Source organism: Mirounga leonina, unplaced genomic scaffold (assembly GCF_011800145.1).
Source record: "Mirounga leonina isolate KUSES-001 unplaced genomic scaffold, KU_Mleo_1.0 Mir_108, whole genome shotgun sequence".
NCBI lineage: Eukaryota > Metazoa > Chordata > Mammalia > Carnivora > Phocidae > Mirounga > Mirounga leonina.
In genome coordinates this window covers 2688993-2707887 of record NW_023270237.1, presented here as the reverse complement: position 1 = coordinate 2707887, position 18895 = coordinate 2688993, and the positions used below count along the sequence as shown (strand labels likewise).

General features: G+C 36.9%; 1 protein-coding gene across 4 annotated transcripts; it reads right to left on the bottom strand.

Annotated features, from left to right (window-relative positions):
• Positions 1–2884: 2884 nt before the first annotated feature.
• LOC118019514 (cyclin-dependent kinase 1) lies at positions 2885–18750 on the bottom strand. 4 transcript variants are annotated; one of them, XM_035018783.1, is made up of 8 exons: positions 18624–18750; positions 16603–16664; positions 11278–11434; positions 10280–10403; positions 7441–7611; positions 6051–6214; positions 5359–5500; positions 2885–3244 (listed from the first exon to the last, which is right to left on the bottom strand). In XM_035018783.1, the coding sequence occupies exons 2-8, from the start codon at positions 16637–16639 to the stop codon at positions 3146–3148; spliced, it is 894 nt and encodes a 297-aa protein (XP_034874674.1). In that variant the 5' UTR covers positions 16640–16664; positions 18624–18750; the 3' UTR covers positions 2885–3145. The 4 variants fall into 4 exon arrangements, with proteins under 4 accessions (XP_034874674.1, XP_034874664.1, XP_034874693.1 ...); XM_035018773.1 differs by lacking the exon at positions 18624–18750 and adding an exon at positions 18499–18614; XM_035018802.1 differs by lacking the exon at positions 18624–18750 and adding an exon at positions 18513–18601.
• Positions 18751–18895: the final 145 nt, after the last annotated feature.

The window sequence follows — 18895 nt, the reverse complement described above, 5'->3', positions numbered from 1 at the left end:
TTTTTTTTTTTAAAGATTTTATTTATTTGAAAGAGAGAGAACACAAGTGGGGAGAGGAGCAGATGGAGGGGGGAAGCAGACTCCCCACTGAGCAGGGAGCATGACGCGGCGCTCGATCCCAGAACCCTGAGATCATGACCTGAGCTGAAGGCAGACGCTTAATCGAATGAGCCACGCAGGCGCCCCTCTTCTGAAGTTAAGATATCTTAAAAAGTTGAAATTTACACTAAGGCACAGGATTAAAAGATCTACTTTTGCTTCCAAACACCTCATTAAACTTCACCAAATGAACTAAAATTACAATGCTTTCCAATACCATTACTACCCCAACTTTGCCTTCTTTTAGATACTACTTTTAAGTCAGAAATACTTCTCCCTCTTCTAGGTCTTTACTTTTTATCCCTCCATCCTTCCCTTTCCCTTTAGTCATTCAATACTCTATCCATTTTGGCCCAACCCTATTTAAACAATGCCCACTACTCTCTTCACTCCACACACATTCCTAGTTGTCTCTGTTCCATCCACCTGCAAAATGTCTCTATGGTCCTATGCAATGCCTCCAGTTTGAATGTGGCAATTACTTAAGCGATGGGCCTGAAGTTGACCCTATTATAAAGTACAGTTTGCTAACGGCACCGATATAAAAAGTTTGTTCCATTCAACAGAATTTTCCAGTTAAAAATTATTTTGCTATTTAACAGTTATTTAAGCCTGTTAATCCAAGTCCCCAAAAGACCTCTTATTGGGCCATCTTATTAACTCAACTCTAAAATTCTATCATTTTCCCCAAAACATTAAATTTATATATGTATGTCCCCAAGATTTTATTGTACATTATGTATTAACCTCTGTATTAACTGCTTATATATTTAAACTCAAAAAACAAACAAAAAAAAACCAAAAAACCCTCCTGTAAATACTAGGGACAATGCTAACATACGGCAATTGTCACAGTGCTATATACTCAAGTATATGAAAATCTTACACTGGTGACAAAATATATAGCTATCTCCCCTCACTAAAGAGTACAGACTGAAACAGAAATAGAACAAGTTAAAGATACTGCATGATGCAATGAAGTTTTAAGACAACTAAAACTAGATGTAGGTCCAAATTCGTTAAACTCCCCACCGACTGATAACTGGCATCAGAATCAGCTTGGGCAACTTCTGAAAAAAATAGTTTCCAGGACACATTTCCCAGTTTTCAACTTCAGAATTGTTCATGGTAGGACTAGAATTAGTCTCAGGTGTTTCTAGTGTACAACAGATTGGAGAATTACTGGCCCAGAGACACATTCCATTTTAAAATTAATCAGAAGTACCATAGCACAAGCCAATTAAAAAATATGCATGAGATGAGGGAGGACCCAATTCAGTAGCTTTTCACCCAGCCACTGAAGCTGACATAAACACTTTCGTCAGACTCCACAAATAAGTAGGATGCTCATTATAGCAGTTGATCGCACTTGTTCCACCATCTCATTTCCCTGGTCCACAAAGTCGGTTCTAAATTGACGACTTACTGACTTTCATGGAGCAATCACAGTGAGGCTGCATGCTGCTTCTACCAAATCCACAAAGCCCCAAACACCTGTAACCCTCATGTATCTATACATCACTGAAACCAAAATACCAAGAAATAATTATAGAAGATACACTGAGTTTCTAGTCTACACTGGGGAGGGTCATGATTAAGAATGGTCCTGAACCACTATAGGATTGCAATCCACAATTTGAAAAACAGAGCCAGTTCAACTCTTTATAGGTAAGAAAACTCAAGTCTGTAGGTATGTCATTTCACCATCTCAATTAAATCTTTTGTGTGACCTTTCATTTACCAAATTCCCACCATGAAATCGTAACTCTTTACAATGTGACCCCAAACAACTTCCATCTCTAGGTTCTGCATTCTCTAATTGCAGGCTGGCTTCTACCAAAGGACCTAGAACAAGGCCACCAAACCTCTGATCTTACAAATCCCATTGCCAAAAAAAAAACCACACTTTCTCCTACAGAGTGCAAAAATTCCAAGACAATATAAATTAAGTAGATCACACATTACATATGCAACCAATAACACAGGAATGCCCATTCCAGCCTTAGGTAACCGGGAAGAAAAATAGATGGTTATAGTTAGATAACAGATAGATGTACACGAAAAAGTTTAAAACTTCTTATAGAAATTTCTCTTGGCTATAACAAATAATTTAAATTAGGCTCCTTATAGATAGGAATCACAACAAACAGCATTATTAATTTAACAATTCCTAAAGCTAGTGATTTTAGCTAAATACTTGTATATTAGAACCTTCTAAGGCTGCTAAAAGGCAAAATTATGTCAAAATTTGCAAATAGATTTTAAGTCAGACTTGAAAGCCAAGATGAGCAACTCCTTTTTCTAGTTATTACCTCTGACCAAGGCATAAGAATTCACTTAGACAAATAACTTTAATAACCTACCTAAAATTAGGCTAGTTCATAAATTATCTAAACTATTCTTCCCTGCTGTGAGCAGCCCTTCATCTCTGACTGTAAAACTTAGAAAACTTTGGCATGCTCTAATGTTAGTTTCATAAGTTACTGAAAACCTCTATAAATTTAGCATCATTTCTCAAATCTGGATAGTCTTCTCATTCTGAATGCTTAAACATTTAGGTCATAAATTGAAATACCAGCAGAAAAAACTCATCTTTAGGCAGGTTGAACAGTTACCAATTGGCAAGAAACTGACAAAATTCAAACACTCAGAGTATCAAAACACTTCAAAGCTTTACGAACTTTGAACTTAGCACACTTCCCTAAATTTTAGTGGTTCCAACTACAGGAAAACCAGACTCTAAGGTTTGCGATGATTTAAATTAACTCAAAATTTTTGCAATTCCTGACATCAAAACTAGATTTATAGTTTTATTATGGTAACAAAGTTGTTACAGTGAGATCTATAAACATATACAGAATTATTATATTTAAATTCATATAGAACAATATTTACATTTTTAAGTTACACTTTTGAAATCAGAAGATGAAGTACAGCTTAAGTTTACAACAAAGAAAAGAAAAACACACAAAACAAAAACAGACAAAGTTAGCAGTAAAAATATAACTATCTGTTCTTGATACGTGGGAAACTCTTTGTCAGAAAGCTACATCTTCTTAATCTGATTGTCCAAATCATTAAAATATGGATGATTCAGTGCCATTTTGCCAGAAATTCGTTTGGCAGGATCATAGACTAACATTTTCTGGGGGTGTGGGGGGGGAGATAAAAAGCAAAAAAGGTTTTTATTAAGAAATGAACCATAAAAAAAATTTCCATAAAGCCTTAATTTCTCTACCAATAAGCCATAAGTTAATAATTTTAATTAAAAAAACAACTAAATGAACATTTCCATTAGTTCAATACCAAACCACATAAATGCCTCATCCTCCATATTTCACCCTCTAGCTCTAAAATAACTTATTCCTTAAATTACAGATATCTCAACAACCTCTTTTTGCTACAAATCATGCTTTAAGACACAAGCATTCAGAGATAGCTTTAAAACCAGGACATAAATTTAAGAAAGATATCTAGTTAATTATATTTACTTTGAGAATTAAATGGCCATCTGAGTTATTTATAACATTGTTGAAATGGTGGCAATTAACTATAGTGGTTTCTAATGTAGCTTCCAGCAAGTTCCAAATAAAAACAAAACCAGAGCACAATGTGTTATAAACATAGTTAAAATGAGTCAGTAAATGAATTATAGTCAGACAACCTAGTATTAAAGTTTTAATTTACACATCACCAGAAAAGACTGTATAAAGTTTAATATTGATCTTAAATTTTATCTTAAACATTAATCTTAAAGAAAACCAAATCAATAAGCAGACTAGATATACTTTTACTATCTAGTAACCCTCTGAGCTCTTATCATGTAACAAGCACTATATTAAGTGCTTGGCACATATGATGTTACTTAATCCTCACCGCAAAAGCTAAGTACTGGTCCCATTTTACAATGAGGACACTGAGGCTCAAGGGTTAAGTAACTTGCCCAAGTTCTTAGAACTAAGGAGTTTAAATCTAAAACGAAGTCTGAGGATTTACAGCAGCGGTTCTCATCTGGGTGAGACTTTGCCTGTCAGGGGACATATGACAGTGTCTGGAGACATTTTGGGTTGTCACAAGTGAGAGGAATATGATCCTGGTAGCTATGGGATGGAGGACTGGGATGCTGTTAAATATCTTGTAATGTACAGGACAGCCCCTAGTATCAAAACATGATCCAGTCCAAGAGGTCAATACCAGCTAGACTAAGGAACCATGATTTACAGTATTTGATTTTTGTTTCATTGACTGAAGTGAAATTCTTTGTGTTCAAAAATTACAGACGTTAAAAAGACAGATTGGGCCCAGGATAAGGAACACTTTCTAAGTCAAATCAACAACTGATAATATAAAATATGTGAATGACAGATAAAGGACTTTGGACTTCACTAATTCACTTAATTATTAGTTAAAGCATAAAGCAATTTGGAAATCTGAGCTGAATTTGGTAGCATAATGATTTATAAATTCTGAAAGGAGCCCAAAGACCAATTAGAAGGTTTACAGGATAATAGAGCAATATACATATTTTTTTTGTTCAGTAACCTACACAAACCTTATTTTCTTCTGTCATTACATTAGCTGAGATTCATAAAAATTAGTTCTGTCTAAAAGCTCAATATTTAAATACTGTTCTAAAACAATTTTCTTAAAGCCTACCTTCTTAAAGGCCTACCTAGGACAATTTATTTTATCCTAATAGATTTTTTTGTCTTGCTTTTAAAGAAAACAACTATTACTTGGGAATGGCAATGTAGTAAAGGGGAAAGATTTTTAAGAACTACGTTAGTCCTTCTACTAACCTTTCTGATATACATGAGGCACAAAGTGAGAAATTCATGAGTTCATGCAGTAAAAGGCTTCAAAAACTAAAAATATCAAGCAATAAGGAAAACACCTATGTCTCAGATAAACTAAAAAGTTGTAAACACCGAGATAAAAAGTTAGAAAGGAAGGCTACTACGAACCAGCTACTTAAAAATAATTAAGGCATATTAAGCCTGGCCTCTCCTTCACAGAGCATCTGTAGCTACCTAACAGATTAAAAACTCAAACAAACAACAACTAATGCTAAAACCTCCTCTCAAAACCACTCGTGTTTCTTGGAATCTAAAATGGAGCTAGTAATACAATAAACATAACAGGCGTAATAGTTATGTGCCTAGCTCAATATATGTTGGTTTTCTATTTCCCAGGTAAAGGAAATGAATTGAGCACATTCAGAATCAAAAATGCTGAAGTCAGTATAAAGGGTCTCCTTACCGAGAGCAGATCCAAGCCATTTTCATCCAAGTTTTTAACATGGGATGCCAGGCTTCCTGGTTTCCACTTGGGAAATGTATTCTTATAGTCCTGTAAAGATTCCACTTCTGGCCACACTTCATTATTGGGAGTGCCCAAAGCTCTAAAAGGGTATAGCAAAACAAGAAATTATTAGTTAAAGCATAAATATAATCTTAATATTACAATACATGTTGCCTTCATTATTATTTCACTTGAAATTTTAAAGTTCTTTTTTTTTTTTTAAGATTTTATTTATTGGGGCGCCTGGGTGGCTCAGTCGTTAAGCGTCTGCCTTCGGCTCAGGTCATGATCCCGGGGTCCTGGAATCGAGCCCCGCATCGGGCTCCCTGCTCGGCGGGAAGCCTGCTTCTCCCTCTCCTGCTCCCCCTGCTCGTGTTCCCTCTCTCGCTGTGTCTCTCTCTGTCAAATAAATAAATAAAATCTTTAAAAAAAAAAAAAAAGATTTTATTTATTTATTTGAGAGAGAATAAGATAGAGCATGAGAGGGGGGAGGGTCAGAGAGAGAAGCAGAGTCCCCGCTGAGCGGTGAGCCCGATGAGGGACTCAATCCCGGGACTCCAGGATCATGACCTGAGCCAAAGGCAGTTGATTAACCAACTGAGTCACCCAGGCGCCCCCGAAATTTTAAAGTTCTTAAAAAGACAAAATACCTGAAAATTCTGAAGAGTTGATCGATTTCTGAATCCCCATGGAAAAGTGGTTTCTTGGTTGCTAATTCTGCAAATATGGTGCCTATACTCCAAATGTCAACTGGAGTCGAGTAGCGAGCTGACCCCAGCAATACTTCTGGCGATCTATACCAGAGTGTTACCACCTATTACAAAGCAAATTTTTACACTGAATAAATGCAGTGCATTAAATTACTAAATATACACTTTTATATTTCAGTAGGACTGTCCTTTAAAAGGTTCCATGGTTGCCTCTGATAACATTGCTTGAAAGTCAACTAACTATACACAAAATAATAAATGGAAGATAAATATTTCATTTGTAAGTTCTATTCATGAGGGGGTTAAAAAAAAACAAAACAAACATCAGATAAAAGCATACCAGCTCTTTTCTTGCTTTTCAAATCATTAAAGTCCAAGAATCAAAATAGTCAAGACAGCATTCACTTAAAAAAAAAAAAAGCCACTGATAATGGATTTGGGTGTGACACTGTACAATGCACGTACATACACTGCTTACATGCTAAAAACATGAGCAAGTCAAATAAGTTTATTAGTGGTCAGAGCTGATCTACTATTTTAGTATCTATAATTTATCACGATGGTAAAAATATCATCTCTAACTTAATGAGGTCAGTAGCAACTGTTTAAGCCAATGGGAACCAAATAATCTTTACTTTTTTATACAGCCATAGGAAAAATGATGAAAATAAGCCAATACATCTAACCAAATGAACAATGTTATAAGTTCTGATTTGGAGATAGTCTTTGGGCTCAGGGATAGACAATGCCACAGAAAACCATCTTCCAGAAGTCCTTTACTATAGAAGTCAACACTCTCTTTCCCTCTGGAAGTAACAAATGAAATGCCAAGTCATCTGTGGAACATGGACAAAACTTGATTATATTCAGTAGTTTCTAAATATGTCTGAAACAGTAACCCATAAGCAACAAAACCTCTCTTTTACCAATTTGTGTACCAGAGAGGATCCAATCAGGAGACAGAAACTACACGGTGATTTGCTTGGGTAAGGTTTACTAAGAAGGATTATTAAACAAAAGAGGGTTAGAAAAAGAGACTAATAAGGAATAACTCTTAGAACTGTAGCAAGGAAAACCCCTTCCTCCGGCAGTGCCTCTCCCCACACCTGCTACAGCCATCACGCTTGTGGGCAAAGAAAGAATATTTAAAGGCCCCATTAGATTTTCACATAGCATGCAATGAAGAGTGAGTTTGGAGCTGAGAGGCAATAAATTCATGCTGGCAGGATGGAAATCTTTCTTATTGAGTGTTTGACTTAATGAACAAATACAGAAAACAAGCCAGCAATCACAATTACTCAAAAGCACCAAAAAACACTATTCTACATACCTCATGTGTGTATACTCTAATAGGTATTCCAAAAGCTCTGGCAAGGCCAAAATCAGCCAGTTTAATTGTTCCTTTGTCATCAATCAATAGATTTTGAGGTTTTAAGTCTCTGTGCAGAACTCTTCTGGAGTGGCAAAACACAATCCCTTGTAGGATTTGGTACAAATAACTCTGGAAGAAGGAAATTAGTTAGAAACTTAACTGTCCCACATAATGATTTTCTAAATAATCTTGGTGGGTTTGTTTCTAAGATATAAGAAATTATAATGCAGGGAAATAATTTAACGACCACAAAAGCTTTCAGGCATTTGAGACTAACAAGCAGCATTTGGGGGTGGGAAGCCCATTGATATACAGTATCATGTTTGTATACCTGAGACAAAGATATTTTCCTTATGGACACATCCATATCCATATGAACTCATTTAGTCTTCTACTATTTTTTGTACCCAATTCTTAAGTTCTGTAGTTTTTTAAAGATTTTACTTATTTACTTGAGAGAGAAAGTGAGAGACAGAGCACAAGTGGAGGGGGAGGGGCAGACGGAGAGGGAGCAGCCAACTCCCCACTGAGCAGGGAGCTGGACACGGGGCTCAATCCCAGGACCCGGAGCCGAAGGCAGATGCTTAACCAACTGAGCCACCGGGGCGCCCCACAGACAGTTTTTTAAACTTTAGTCTATATGTTTATAGCAACTCTTTTTATTTTGAATAAGGTTGGTCCATTTCTATTTCTTATCATTACATATTAATTTCTTCTTTGGAAACACTAGTCATAGATTCCAAAAGAAATAACAAACAGGATATTATGATTATATATTTAAATAAAGGTAATTATCATAACATGCTATTTATTAGTTCAGAGAAAAATATTGTGTAAGACAGGTGTTGCCAGACAATGTAATTGTCATTTGAAGCAACAGGGGTATTACAGAAATATAAAGTACACATAGCAATAGTATTGACTTAAAAAGTTCAAAATTACAAATAATACATAAAATCAACTGTTAGAAAAACAAAAAAAAAAAGACTGAATTGACTGGGGCGTCTGGCTGGCCCAGTCAGAACAGAGTGCGACTCTTGAGTCTGAGCCCCACATTGGGAGTAGAGATTACTTAAAATAATATTTTTAAAAAAGAATTACGTATAGGCTGTTTATAAATAGCTAAAAATGAAAAATTATTAAATGAGATACAAAATGATAATATGTTTTCACATAATGGACTGATAAAATATTTACAAGATTGATAGAAGTAGGTGCTAAAAAAAATAACTGTCACACACCACGATGAGTAAAGTGCTACTATTGTTTAGAGGGCAACTGGCATTATCAAGATTTTAAATGTAAATGAACATCTTCAACTCACTGATTAAAGCTATAAGAATTTATTCTAGGGGCACCTGGGTGGCTCAGTCAGTTAAGCATCCAACTCTTGGTTGCAGCTCAGGTCAAGATCTCAGGGTTGTGAGACTGAGCCCCAAGTCCAGCTCCGCACACAGCACGGAGTCTGCTTGTCCCTTTCCCTCTGCTCCTCCCCACCACTCTCGTGCACTCGCTGGTACTCTTATCAAATAAATAAAATCTAAAAAAAAAAAAATAGAATTTATTCTATAAAGTTGCAAATGACCACAAATAAACATAAGGATTGGGCGCCTGGGTGGCTCAGATGGTTAAGCGTCTGCCTTCGGCTCAGGTCATGATCCCGGGGTCCTGGGATCGAGTCCCGCATCGGGCTCCCTGCTCCTTGGGAGCCTGCTTCTCCCTCTGCCTCTCTCTCTCTGTCTCTCATGAATAAATAAATAAACTCTTTAAAAAAAATAAATAAAAATAAAAAAATAAACATAAGGATTCACTGGGGCATGGTTCATGAGAGCATAAATCACCGAGTTGGAATACGACTTCAATGTCTATCAGTATGGAATTGGTTTAAATAATTAGATCAGGGGTGTCTGGGTGACTCAGTCAGTTAAGCGTCTGCCTTTGGCTCAGGGCTCAAGTCATGATCTCAGGGTCCTGGGATTGAGCCCTGCTTTGGGGAGGGGGGGGGTGGTCCCTGCTCAGCAAGGAGTCTGCTTCTCCCTCTCCCTCTGCCCCTACCCCCTGCTCGTTCTCACTCTCAAATAAATAAATAAAATCTTTAAAAATAAATAATTAGATCAAACATTTAGATAGATGGGCAACCTATGCTGAATGTCTCACAGAAAAAGGGTTTTACCGTTCTGTAAAACAGTGTATGTGTATATACAAAGTTGACATACAAGCATCTGTAAGACTACTAAAAAACTAACAATGGCTACCTACCCCTGAGGAGTGGTTTGGTATTGGTACAGTTAAAGGAAAGACACATCTACTTTATAGATTACAGTGCTTTAAAAAAAAAAAAATGATACATTTATAATTTAACTGAAATATAATGTCAACAATAAATTAAAACATTCAAAACCAGAATAAAATAAAACCACTTGCTGTCATTACCCTACCAAGCTTGTTACATTGTTTTACACACAGCTGACGGCCAAATAAAGACCAAAATATCCTAGTTTCCAACAATGGAATACATACTTAATGGTTTTATGTTATCCCAGGCACTGCTTTTCACTTTATAACTAGAAGCACTATCTACTAATAAAAAGGGTAACTTTAATCTATACACTGTGGAAGAAAAATATTTTCTTCCTCTTTCTACTAACATTTTTTCTAAGCATATTCCCCCAAAATACAGAACTTCTAGAGTAGACCCTTTACACTCAGAGGATAAATACTAATAAAATTAAGTAAGATAAATACTAATAAATTTAGTAAGTGGATAAATACTGATAAAATTAAATAAGCTTCTTACCTTAACAAGTGAAGAATCCATGAACTGACCAGGAGGGATGGAATCTAAGTATTTCTTGAGATCCATGGAAAGGAATTCAAAGATGAGATATAACCTGGCATCTTGCATAAGCACATCTTGAAGACTAGAGAATAAAATAATCATGTGGAAAAAAAAATCTACCGAACATTTTCGACCTCTCACAAAATAAAACTTCCGTAAATTTAACAATGGTTATCACAGAAAGTGAGACTGTAAGAAATTTTCTATAACAAAAAATACATAGTTTTGGGAAAGAAAAGATGGTAGCTTCCCTAGTAGTGAAAACCTTTAGTACTAAACTAGAATTTGAGAAAGGACATTCAGGACAGCAAATGAAAATTAAGTCATATTATGCTGAAGGTGCTAACTATTAAATCACTTATATTTCAAAAGAACATTTCTTTTAAAAAAAAGACATTTAGAACATTTTTAGGTTGACTGTTGCTCAGACCTTGTCTTTCCAATGAAGTAAATTATAGAAATAAATTTTAAAATTTACTAGGAACCCTTAACAGTTGCTCACTATTTCCAGCCCCAGAAAAATGCAATTAAACCCTAACTTGGACTATTAGGAAACAAATCCCCAAACACCAATCCAAATACTTAAAGAAAAAAATTTTTTTTCATCTGACCTAGCTACCTGTCTTAGGACTCTGACTAAGGGGTCTTCAAGGACCAGAGCTCAGATTGGTATCGGTGATAAAGGTCTGTGAAAAAGGATTTCCTTTTCTCCCTTGGCCAGTTTACCTTGATTTTCCAGCCCCCAATACAAATCTCTTATTACCAAGCTCCTCTAACTTTGTTCCTGCTTTAAGCCTATTCTTCCTATGCCTGGCATTCCCACTGAACAAAAATAGTAGAGTTCTATTCCGCTCAGCAAAGTTAGACCAGATATTAAGCAAATGTAAAAATTTCCACATTGAAATTCACATTTGAAATAGTATGCGGAAAATGGTTTAAATTCAGATATACCATACCTGACTATATTTGGATGACGAAGTTCTTTTAATAGAGAAATTTCCCGAATTGCAGTACTAGGAACCCCTTCCTCTTCACTTTCTAGTCTGATTTTCTTCATGGCTACCACTTGACCTGTAGTTTTGTGTCTACCCTTATACACAACTCCATAGGTACCTGAAACAGACAAAGTAAATGTCTACTATATGAAACCCTCCACAAACTAAGATTTTAAAAAATGACTGATCCCATTAAGTGTCACATGATAGAAATGTCTACTGTGACCAGATAGGAAGTGTCTTACTCATAATTATACCCTCATCACTTCCAAAAAGAAACTGAGGCTAACTACAAGCTATCATGTCTATAGTTTAGAAATAAAATTCATGTAGTTGTCACAATTTTCCCATACATTTAAATTACCAATAATTTCCCAGCACATTTTAGAGAAGAAAAGAAAATGGATCCTTTGCCGATTGAGATTTATCTCCTTTCAAATATCCCACCCAACAATAAAGCAGGCATAAAATATAGGGTGAAGATGATTTGGGCTGAGGAATTATTAATAGGAGTCACTGTCACACTTTCAGAAAACTGTAGGAGTGTTTTATGCATTTCAAATAGAAAAAATGGAGCTAAAATATTTTACTAAATATTTGGGAAATATTTAGCAAATTTAGTAAATTTAATAAAGTTCAAAATATCTACTATATAGTATGAAAGCCTCACACCCATTTGGAAGTTAACAAGAACACAGATTCTGATATATAAGCTTCAGATAATGAGCAACAATGTCAGTATAAGAAATCTTGGGCAGGAGGAGGGTGGATACAGAGAACAGAAGCGGCAATATTAAGAGAGATGAACTAGTTTAAAAAGTTCATATACAATGGGATGCCTGGGTGACTCAGTTGGTTTAGGTCTGTCTTCGGCTCAGGTCATGACCCCAGGACCCTGGGATCAAGTCCAGCATTGGGGGGGGGGGTCCTTGCTCAGCGGGGAGCCTGCTTCTCCTTCTGCCTGCCACCCCCCCTCTGCTTGTATGCTCACTCTCACTCCCCCCAAAAATAAATATGCATAAACCTTAAATTTAAAAAAATTCATATACAGGATACATTTAGTCCCAGATAAGTGCTCCTTTTTTTTTTTTTTTTAAGATTTTTATTTATTTGACAGAGAGAGACACATTGAGAGAAGGAACGAACAAGCAGGGGGAGTGGGAGAGGGAGAAGCAGGCTTCCCATAGAACAGGGAGCCCAATGCGGGGCTCGATCCCAGAACCCTGGGATCATGACCTAAGTCAAAGGCAGATGCTTAACGACTGAGCCACCCAGGTGCCCCGAGATAAGTGCTTTTTAAAACTGTGGTTGGAGGGGTGCCCAGCTGGCTCAGTAGGCAGAGCATGACCTTGATCTCAGGGTCGTGAGGTTAAGCCCCATGTTGGGTGTGGAGCTTACTTAAAAACTAAATAAAATCTTAAATAAACAGATAAATAAAAATTTTAAATTCAGGTTGGAAAATATAGGGAGATCTTGAACTTCTTGACTACATAAAATTCTGAATAACCTGCTATTTCTCTGTACAACGGTTTAACTTCAAAAGCGATTAGAGTCCATTTTTCTAAGGAGATCTATAGTTTTATCAGTTTCTCCAAAGGTAGCAATATTTCAAAAAAGGCTAAGAACTACTATCAAATTATCTCCTGGCTTAATTAGAATATTAAGGATGGTTTGGTGATGTTACATAAACTTTGTTCTAATTGTGTTTTAAACAGAGAAATTCTATACAATTGTCTGCCTTCCTAAATAGTGGTATGATTTTAAAGACATAATTGACCTAGGAGCCTAAAATTTTACATTATTTTGACTAAATTTGGGTTAAGTGTGACTTTTGGATAACCAAAGTTATTCCAGATTTAAAAAACCCTGAGATTATGCTAAGTGAAATAAGTCAAGCAGAGAAAGTCAATTATCATATGGTTTCACTTATTTGTGGAACATAAGGAATAACATGGAGGACATTAGGAGAAGGAAGGGAAAAATGGGGGGGTGGGGGAATTGGAGGGAGAGATGAACCATGAGACTATGGACTCTGAGAAACAAGCAGGGTTTTAGAGGGGAGGGGGGAGGGGGGATTGGTTAGCCCAGTGATGGATATTAAGGAGGGCACGTACTGCATGGAGCATTGGGTGTTATAAGAAAACAATGGATCGTGGTTCACCACATCAAAAACTAATGATGTATTGTATGGTGACTAACATAACATAATAAAATTAAAAAAAAAAAACAAAAAACCCTGATTTTATTGATCTTCACAACCATCCTTAAAAATAACCTTCTGTTCAATTAAAGTCTGTCCATTTTTTGGATATAAATTATTCTTGCATCAAAAACCACAAAAGTAGGTAAGTCAGTAGCACAATTACCGGGCACACTGTTAAAGCAAATTCAAGATTCGTCAATTGCATAATAAGCAGTGAATGGTAAATTCAGAACTAATTTTTTCCCCTACTATTCCTCTCTCTCCTGTACAATCTCATCTGGGCCTAAAATTTACTTATAACAATTAACTAACTTATATCTAACCCTTAGTATTTATTCAATTTTAGACATCACAATGCTCTCTCTTCTGACTCTATGAACCATTACCACTCTTATAACTACTAGTACAGAGCTCTAGTTAAACAAAGCAGAATGATTCTGCTGGTTAAGCACCAAAAATTATTTATGAAATGCATAATATATACTCTGAAATGAACTACACATTATTATATTTTTTAAAAAGATTTTATTTATTTGACAGAGAGCACAAGCAGGGGAAGCGGCAGGCAGAGGGAGAGGGAGAAGCAGGCTCCCTGCTGAGCAGGAAGCCAGATGTGGGACTCATGATCCCAGGACTCTGGGATCATGACCTGAGCCAAAGGCAGATGCTTAACCAAATGAGCCACCCAACCACCCTGAACTACACATTATTAAATTAAAAAAATAATGTTAGTTATGGTCAAGTGCTGGAGACTCTAAATGGTAAGCATAAAAACTTTAATCAAATTTTTATTGAGTGAATAAAGGCCAAGTTAGGTTCCACATCATGGATATAGCTACTCTCTATGATCCAAAAAGATGTTTTCTTATAACAGAATGTGACAACACTCAGATCTTTGTAATTCAGAAGAAACCAGAGAACACCTTTGTAATAACTAAAACAAGAAAAGTCTAGATGTATTTAAGAAATGAATCAAGTTGTCAAAAAACTCAAGTGTCAAGGTGGAAAAGTCAGGATGACTATTCTAAATTAGAAAAAGATTAAGGAGACATTAGTCACCAAATGAAATGCATGACATTGGCTAGTTCTTCAGAAGATACATACAAAAGTATTTAGTAGTAAAGCACATCTCTACAACTTACTTTACATGGGTCAAAAGAAAAACAAAATGCTAAAAACACACACAGATAATAAAGTAAATGTGACAAAATTAACATCTTGGTAAAAGGTATTACAGGTTCATTGAATTTATCTTTCAACTTCTCTATGTTTGGAAATAAAATAAAGTTGAGGGAAAGAAATTTAACTTTTCAAATTGTTACTTTAATGCTAGTAGAATTTGACCAGGTATCTGGCAAACCAAAAGAAAATACTGTGTGAAAGGTATCATCTAGGCCTTAAATTATTCATACAATTTATTTTTTCAAAAACGTGTCCACCACAAAATCCAAAACAGCCAGGCACTGGAGTAGTCAACACAATACAAACCAGAAAAAGAAACAGAAGAAAACACACAAAGAAAAGTAGATAATGTTATTATCAAATATTTTAATATCTCCAATAGTGCTAGACACTACTGCCAAGTCCTGTTCAAACACTTATGAACAAGACAAAATCCCAAACTTCATAAAGCTTACTTACAATGTAGTAAAGAAAAAGGATATTAAGGATAACAAAAAGGGAACTACAAAATGCACTTGGACTAGAACAAGGAGATGAAAGTGAAGGCAGCAGAGAGTGGCTTTCAAGGTGAAAGAACAGCCATTGCCAAAAGCCCAGGGGTCAGTGAATTGGGAATATGAGGACATCATGTAGTAGAATGGAATCTTTTAACTCCAGGAAATAAGACTACATTTGAAATTATACTCTTTACTGCTTGTATTTCAATTAGAGTACCTCTTCTCAAGAGTCAAATCTGTAGTCTCCTGCATGTTAGGAGTTCCAGAGTTTTAAAGAAAAACACATTTACACTTTAAGAATAACTTTTTGTTCCAAACTAAAAATCAGCACTCATTTAATTCTCTGGGGATTAAGAAAAACTCAAAGCAGAAGACAGTAGATATTTTCTTATTTTCAACTCAGAAACAAAATTAGCTTAATTGAGCGGGTATTACAAAGTATTTAAGTGATTTTTAAAAATATCATATAGTATTTGTAAGTTAAGAAAAAGAATAGATCTCTAAACCAATCACCACCTAAACTTATCATTACTATCTCACTAAATTCTTTCCAGTACTCCGCCCCCGGATTTTTAGTAGTATTCCTTATACAAATAGGGTTTGGGAACACACTAAAAATATACTAGTTGGAAATGTTCCTCAAACAGAACCTATCTAAATTGGACTCTAATAGCAAATTACTTTGTACAAGCTGTACCATTTGTTCCTAGAGTGTAGAATGTAAATACCAACTTAATAGAAACTTAGATATTCTGTTGGAAAAAAAGGCAAAGGGATACTTTTACTCTTCCATTTATGCCACATAAACATTCTTTAGAAACTTTAAGTACTACAGAAAGGAAATGAATGATTATATACAAGAGTTATTTGTTTTAAATTTGCTTAAACATGTACACATAACAGGTCATTTAAATCTAAGGAAACTAAATAGGAAATTTATTTAAATTGGTTTAATAGTCTATTGTACTAATTTACAAAGTTTAGGTAAAAATACTGATCTTAAAAATAATTGTATGAGACTAAAAGTACAGTATTAAACTTAACATAATTCTCCCGCTTCTCCTCATAGGTCAGCGCCTTCAGGATCACCTAACCTCTCCCCACCAACACACATACAAGGTATCAATAGTCTTCTCAAAATACAAATATTAAGTGTTTAGTATTTTAAAATGTAAGACTATTAGGGGGATGGAGAGGGTAGACAGGGAATCATATCAGAATAATTTCAACTTTCTTAAAATCTGAACATTTTACAAGTTACCATGTAAAGAACATATAATTAATGCACATTAGCACAGGATACCTTAAAGACTGGATTTTAATAAATATTTACATGTTTTCATGTCCCAGATTTATAGCATTACTAAATCATTTTTTAAAAACTTTATTATTAAAACCACTCACCTTCTCCAATTTTCTCTATTTTGGTATAATCTTCCATAGTTAATCAGCAGATTTGGTAGATCCTAAAATGAGAGGAAAAGCTGATTTGATCTCATGCCACTAACTCAAAAGGTGGTTTTTTTAATGAGATACAATATGTAAAGCATTTTCCAGTGTCTAGTGCAGTATTAATTTTCCATAAATATTAGTTATGTTAAAACAACACTTACAAAGGAAAGGACTTCTGCAATAAGATTTTTCCATCTTTGTTAGCTCTTAAAACACTAGATCTGTATATCTTAACCAGCGTAATATTTAGCTTCTTCCAGTCAAATTAACCCTCAAATTCAGCTATCAACTTATCTATCCCTTCCAAACAAAAACCAGAAGTATGTTTTCTTTATGTAACACTTCTAAGGAGCACCAATGTGTGTCAGTTATACCCAAACACTTCCACAAATAATGTTATTGGACTCAATTTGTACTTTACATTTTTTTTTGAAGAAAATTCAAAAGGAAAAATATTTAAAGACACAAACAGAGAGCTAATGTGGCCACACTGCTCACCCATTAGCAAGATTGCTCAAATGTCAGTTGAAATGCTGACAAGGAGACATTCAAGACTTCCTCAGCTGAGAAGTTGGCCATTGAAACATCTTCAGAAGCCCAAGCATAATTACTCTGATTTTCTAACACACTCATCACTAAAATCATATATGAAGGTCACTGAGTAATTGACACTTAAGTTCTATCTCTCCCAGTCATCTTCAAAATCATTCCAGAAGTAGAGACAAACCTTTTTAAATGAACAAAATTGCACTACACTGGCCACGAGTGCCAATCTTAGATATTTTTTATTTTAATTTTACAAAACGGCAATAATTAGGGTAATCACCTTTTTCTACAATATCCAGATTTACTATGCCTAAAGAACAGTAAAATTGTTGAGCTCACTTTGAACAATAAATTTCAAAGCTGGGTTTCATTCCCCTCTCTCCATTTTCCTGTTCTAACAATTTAATATAAAGGATGAAGCTTTAAAATGCCTTCTGAGGCTCTGTACTACTAGCAGCAGTATGTAAAACACCCACAGCTTCATCTCCTATCTAGAGACCTCCAGGTCTTTAAAGGAAGCAAGACGTGCACATTGGTAACCCTAGTATTAAACAAAAATTAAGGGATACTAAAACACACATATACGTATCTCTCGGCATTTCTTAGCTTTCCGCCTTGCATAGTATTTAACAGTCACCAAGCATAAAAGAAAAACGAAAAAATCCAAATTCCCTCTGGTTCTATCCTTGGCCAGGTGTTCTTAAAAGCTCTGGGGGCACAAGGGCCTTGGGCACGGAGGGAAGTCCGAGAAGGCCCACAAGTCAGTTCATCCGATCGGTGTTCCGGGACGGCCCGGCTTTGGGAACCGGCGTGGGTACCTGACCCAGGTGCGGTCTGGCTTTCCACCCCCGGAGGCTAGAGCAGAGCGCACGCGGGACCGGCCGGAACCGCAGGGCCTAGGACGGAGCCTGGAAATCCGCGTCGTCGAACCAGTGCAAGGGTTTGGCTTCACGCAGGACCCGAAAGTCTCCTCAGCCAGGTCGGCGGCCTCTTGGCGAGAACTGCCCACCGCGACCCCAGACTGCAACTCCGAGGCCAGGGCAGCCCCTGCCCTCCCCGCGGTAGGCCCGCCGGGTCTGGGCTCCCGCGAGCCTTCCGGGAAAGCCGGGCCCCGGCGTCGCTCACACGCCCAGGCCCCCGGGGCCCGAGTGAAGGCGCGGCCTAGCTTCCAGAGGCCCGGCCCCGCGCAGACCCCTGCTGCCCAGTCCGGCCTCCTAATACCACCCGGTTCCTCAATACTCCTTCTCCGGGGTCTCCGAGCAGGCCCCCGCCGAGTAGACGCCCCGTAGGCATGACCCTGACCTCAGCAACTCTACCCGGCTTATTATCCCGCGACGAAAGCGGCGGCGGCTACCACGTCGGCGTCGCTCTTGCCTCAACTTCCAAGAGCCAGCTTTGCAGCTAAGTGCGAGCTGTTTCAAACTCACCGCGCTAAAGGGCCCGGGGCCCACCAATCAGGTAGTCCGTAGACTTTCAAAGGAGCCAATCGGAGCCCAGCGACGCTTGGTGCTGGGCTTCCCGGGTGGCTGAAGCGCGAAAGAGAGTGGAAACGGCGGCTGGAGAAAAAGCAAGAGGGCGGGCGCCAACTGAGTCTGAGCGCAGGCGCTTTCTTTCATCGCAGGGGAGCGTCGTCCTACTGTTTCTGGTCGTCGGAAATCTACTGTTCGCCATGGGTCGGGTTTTTACCCTTCCAGTATTG

Coding starts and splice junctions, on each gene's coding strand:
- LOC118019514 (XM_035018783.1), bottom strand. CDS start 16,639: ATGGAAGATTATACCAAAATAGAGAAAATTGGAGAAG. Junction 7,612..10,279: donor TGGATTCTTCACTTGTTAAG/GTAAGAAGCTTA, acceptor TCCTTCTTCCAG/AGTTATTTGTACCAAATCCT. Junction 3,245..5,358: donor ATGGCTTGGATCTGCTCTCG/GTAAGGAGACCC, acceptor CCACACCCCCAG/AAAATGTTAGTCTATGATCC.